Here is a 5,138-nt window from a genome sequence, read left to right on the forward strand (position 1 = left end):
CGTCTCTTCTCTTTAACAAGCTTTCCTCAAGAAGGAGTGCGTTGTTATGTCACTTTCAAACGCAGAAATTTACATTAACCGAATGCATTAAAATAAAAGAATTGAGATAAAATTCCATGTCATCTATTGTTTTATATGGTTTTACTGTATGTAAAGTTCAGATATTTGAATCTTAGGTAGCGCGCTATCTGTCTGAAGTAAATGCAAACACTTGAGTAACAAAGTTTGAATGAATAAGAATAAATCAGTATAGCTTGTTCCCATTACGACTTTAAACGCAGCAGGATTAAGGTATTGTTCACATGAGCCAAGTAGCCGGGATTCAGCGAAGCGTTAAATCATTTTGGCAAATGAAAAAGATTAAATACTTCACAATAAAAACCTTATTTGAGCAATTTCTCTATGCTCTGACTTTGTAAATTCACAAAACCTTTAAAAATGAAAACAAATAATTTAGTCTGACTTGAAAATTGAAAGTAAAATGACTTATGACGCTTAAGAAAAGGTTGTAAGTTTTGCACTTGAACTTTTTACTCCTTTTACTTCCTCAAAATAATTTCACGCTTCGCTGAATCCCGGTTACTCGGGCTCATGTGAACAGCCCAGAACTAAAAGTTTTTTATGGCTACCTGCAAAAAGAACCAATATACAGGTATAAATTATATTCTGTAGAACCAACGTAATTAATCCTGTCGTAGCATAAAACCACAGTATATAGAACATACATTAGAGCCACTCGTATCTCACTGCGCATGTGATTATCATAGTGGCAGCCAGTCAATTGCTTTTTTTGACAAATAGTTGCACTGAGCTGGAAAATGACAGGCAGTAATTTAAATACAGAGCAGCAAGTTGCACAGCAAAGTGGTTCTACTTTATATTCCTATACTGTGATAAAACAATGGAACATGTCGTGCATCGCAGCTTAAATAATCAGTAGCGTTGTGAGATGAGTGGTCATTGCTGTCTTATCTCTTGAGTAATTAGGGGCGTTAAAAACTTCCCTTTCGTTAAAAAATGCTTTTGAAAGTTTCACTTGATGTTTGGAATGCAAATTAAAAAAAAGGAAACTCTGAATCACAATTCATAAGGATTTAGAAGCATATTTGCGCCATAACTGTCGAATTTTAATATTAGATTGAGCGAGAAAAATTCTTACCAAGCCAAGTATTCTGTTTTAAATATAAGTATTTTAATATAATTTTAGTCGCTGCAAATATTTGCCTGGTTATTATTACATATACATCATTTAAACATTAATTAGATAAGTTTGGGTTAGCCTCCTGGGGCTAACAAATGATTTGACATACGCATGTAAAAATACGTACACGAAAAAATCAAGAAACTATCATATGTAGATTGTATGTTCTTAAAACATTCATGTAATCACAATTAGTCTTTATATAAAGCATCAAAGAACATAAGCTTTAAGGACATAACATAAGTTATTAAAAAAATAGTATTATATTTAACTATCATAATTCATGCAATAAACGATTAATTATCATCATAAAGTTATAAAACTTGAAGACACTTCAGAATCAATCATGCAAGTGCTTTTTGAAATGAGCGTTACACAATCAATCACTAAATGATAACGAATGTTTAGTCTACAAAAGTTTGTACGAATAAATGAAATATATGCATCAAGAATTTCACTACCATCTAAAATTGTTCTTCCAAATGATTTTTCGTCATATCAATGTCATAATTTTACAGTTTTTCTCTTTTCTGGATTGGAAGGAGTGGGTTTATGGCAACACCTTGTTCAAAATCATGCTGTTCCTTACTTTCTTCGACTGAAAGGAGTAGGTTCATGGCAACCTATTCTTCAAAATCATGTTGTTCCTCACTTTCTTTGATTGGAAGGAGTGGGTTCATGGCTACCTATTCTTCAAAATTATGCTATTCCTTACTTTCTTTGTTTGGAAGCAGTGGTTTCATGGCAACCTATTCTTCAAAATTATGCTGTTCCTCACATGCTTCAATTGGAAGGAGTGGGTTCAAGGCAACCTAATCTTCAAATCATACTATTCCTCACTTTCTTCGATTGGATGGAGTGCGTTCATGGCAACCAATTCTTCAAAATCGTGCTATTCCTCACTTTCTTCGATTGGATGGAGTGCGTTCATGGCAACCAATTCTTCAAAATCATGCTATTCCTCACTTTCTTCGATTGGATGGAGTGCGTTCATGCAACCTATTCTTCAAAATCATACAGTTCCTCCTTTTCTTGAATTGGGATGAATGAGCTTATGGATACACCTTCTTCAAAATCATGCAGTTCCTTACTTTCATGGATTGGGAGGAATGGGCTTATGGCAACACCTTAATCAAAATCATGCAGTTCTCCACTTTCCTGGATTGGGAGGAGGGTTTATGGCAACACCTTCTTCAAAATCATGCAGTTCGTCACTTTCCTGGATTGGGAGGAATGGGCATATGGCAACACCTTGTTCAAAATCTTGCTGTTCCTCACTATCCTGAATGGGGAGGTATGGGTTTATGGCAACACCTTGTTCAAAATCATGCAGTTCCTCACTTTCCTGGATTGGGAGGAGTGGGTTTAGGGCAACAATTTGTTCAAAATCGCGCTGTTCCTTATTTTCCTGGATTGGGAGATGTGGGATTATGGCAGCACTTTGTTTAAAATTATGCAGTTCCTCACTTTCGTGGATTGAGAGGAATGGGTTTATGGCAACACCTTCTTCAAAATCATGCAGTTCCTCACTCTTCTGGATTGGGAGGAGTGGGTTTATGGCAACAACTTGTTCAAAATCTTGCTGTTCTTCACTGTCCCTCACTTTCCTGAATTGTGAGGAATGGGTTTATGGCAACACCTTCTTCAAAATCATGCAGTTCCTCACTTCTGGATTGGGAGGAGTGGGTTTATGGCAACAACTTGTTCAAAATCTTGCTGTTCCTCACTTTCCTGGATTTGGAGATGTTGGATTGTGGCAACAACTTGTTCACAATCACGCTGTTCCTAACTTTCCTGGAGTGGGAGATATGGGATTATGGCAACACTTTGTTTAAAATCATGCAGTTCCTCACTTTCCTTGATTGGGAGGAGTGGGTTTATGGCAACATTTTGTTCAAAATCATGCTATTCCTCACTTTCCTGGATTGGGAGATGTGGGATTATGGCAACGCTTGTTCAAAATTATGCTGTTTGTTGTAATTTTGTTTTGTTGGTATTGGTCTCCCTGTGCCACTATCTGCGGTACTTTATGAGCAGCGGTACTCATTCATGAGTTTTTATCCGCCATATTTTTGTTTGTAGCATTTTAAGTTGTGTTTTAAAGTTAAATAAAGCCAGAGAATGGTAAATTACAACAATTTATTTAATTTTATTTAAATTCTTTAATATGGAAACGATATTGAATTCGCAGCGTCTTGACTCGGACCCAAATTCGTCGTCAGCCGCGAAAGAGTGGAACCATTGGCTCCAAACGTTCAACAACTTCATTCAAGAATGCGGCGATAAAGCCCCAAACAAACACCGTACTCTCATCAATTATGTCTCTCACAACGTTTACGATTACATCGAAGATTGTCAGGACTTCGACTCGTCTATTGAAGCACTAAATAATCTTTATATGAAGCCTCCGAATGAAATATTTGCACGTCATCTACTTGCTACAAGGTGCCAAAAGCCTAGTGAGTCGCTAACAGAGTTCCTACAGGGACTTTAAAGGTTAAGCAAGGATTGTAACGTCAGAAGTGTGACTGCTGAACAGTATAGGGAGGAATTAGTCCGTGACTCATTTATTAATGGTCTTCTATCACCACTGATCCGCCAATGACTTCTGGAGAACAGGCAACTCTACTTGAAGACGGCGTTTGATCAGGCCAACGCGTTAGACTTAGCCCAGAAAAACTCTGAAGCCTATGCTCCAACCGAAAACTCGGCAGCTTCTATTTCTACTGAAAGTGGTGTTGAGGATCCTTTACCAAGTGATAACCATGTGTCGGCAGCATCCAAACCCCAAAGAAAGTGTTATTTCTGTGGCGACCCTATTCACAATAGAAAGGAGTGCCCTGCACGCAGTTTTGTCTGCAACAATTGTGGTAAAACTGGCCATTACGCTAAAGTTTGCCAGTCTCAGGCTGTAAAAGGGAGGAATTAGTCCGTGACTACAGCATCAATAAGATCTGCTTCACTCTGCTCCATAAGTGCTGCCTGTCCAAAGAGCCTTATGAAAGCATCCACCAAAGTCAGTGTCAACAGTACTGTTCTTACTGCCCTTGTTGACTCTGGGAGTTCATATAGCTACATCAACGACAAGGTAGCTAACCAGCTCAACCTCAAATTACTCAAGTCAGATGACAGTTTGTCTAAGGCTCTCACATCACTTAAAGGCAAAGTTCTTGGCCATTGCTTTGTTGATATCCAACTAGGCCGCCAGTGTTATTCATCTGTACGTCTAGGGGTACTGAAGGATCTCTGTAGTGATATCATCCTTGGCCAGGACTTTCAAAGAGAAGATAAAAGTGTTGTCATTGAGTTCGGTGGAGAAAAGCCCGAACTTAAAGTACCCAACGGGGTACCTGTATGTGCTCTTGCAGCAGCATCTATTGAGGAACTATCCCTCTTCGCGATCCTCCTCCCCGAATGTAAGCCTATCGCAAGCAAGTCGCGGAAATTCAGCAAGGAGGACCAGGAATTTATCCAACAAGAAATTAACCACCTACTCGTTGAAGGCATAATCGAAACTAGCACCTCGCCCTGGAGGGCTTAAGTCGTCGTATCAAAGGACCCACTACAACGAAAAAAGAAGCGGCTTTGCATTGATTATTCTCAAACCGTCAACCTCTACACGGAACTCGATGCATACCCGTTACCCCGTATCGACAACATGGTTAACAAACTAGTTTCATATAGAGTCTTCTCAACGTTCGACTTAAGGAGTGCCTATCACCAGGTACCGATCAAGAAAGCCGACCGAAAATTTACCGGTTTCGAGGCCAATGGTAAGCTTTACCAGTTCTGTCGCATCCCCTTTGGAGTAACCAACGGCGTCGCAGTTTTCCCAACAGCGATGGACAAGTTCGTAGAAGAGGAGGGCCTGAAAGATGCATTTCCTTATATCGATAATATAACTGTTGCAGGCTACGATCAGCTCGGGCATGACGAA

General features: G+C 39.1%; 1 protein-coding gene across 1 annotated transcript; it reads left to right on the plus strand.

Moving 5' to 3' along the window:
- Nucleotides 1–3,368: 3,368 nt before the first annotated feature.
- LOC124452064 lies at nt 3,369–4,130 on the plus strand. Its single transcript, XM_047002658.1, has 2 exons — nt 3,369–3,646; nt 3,821–4,130. The coding sequence occupies exons 1-2, from the start codon at nt 3,369–3,371 to the stop codon at nt 4,128–4,130; spliced, it is 588 nt and encodes a 195-aa protein (XP_046858614.1).
- The last annotated feature ends 1,008 nt before the right edge of the window (nt 4,131–5,138 follow it).

The sequence above is a fragment of the Xenia sp. Carnegie-2017 genome, unplaced genomic scaffold (assembly GCF_021976095.1).
Source record: "Xenia sp. Carnegie-2017 unplaced genomic scaffold, XeniaSp_v1 HiC_scaffold_24, whole genome shotgun sequence".
Taxonomy (NCBI): domain Eukaryota; kingdom Metazoa; phylum Cnidaria; class Anthozoa; order Malacalcyonacea; family Xeniidae; genus Xenia; species Xenia sp. Carnegie-2017.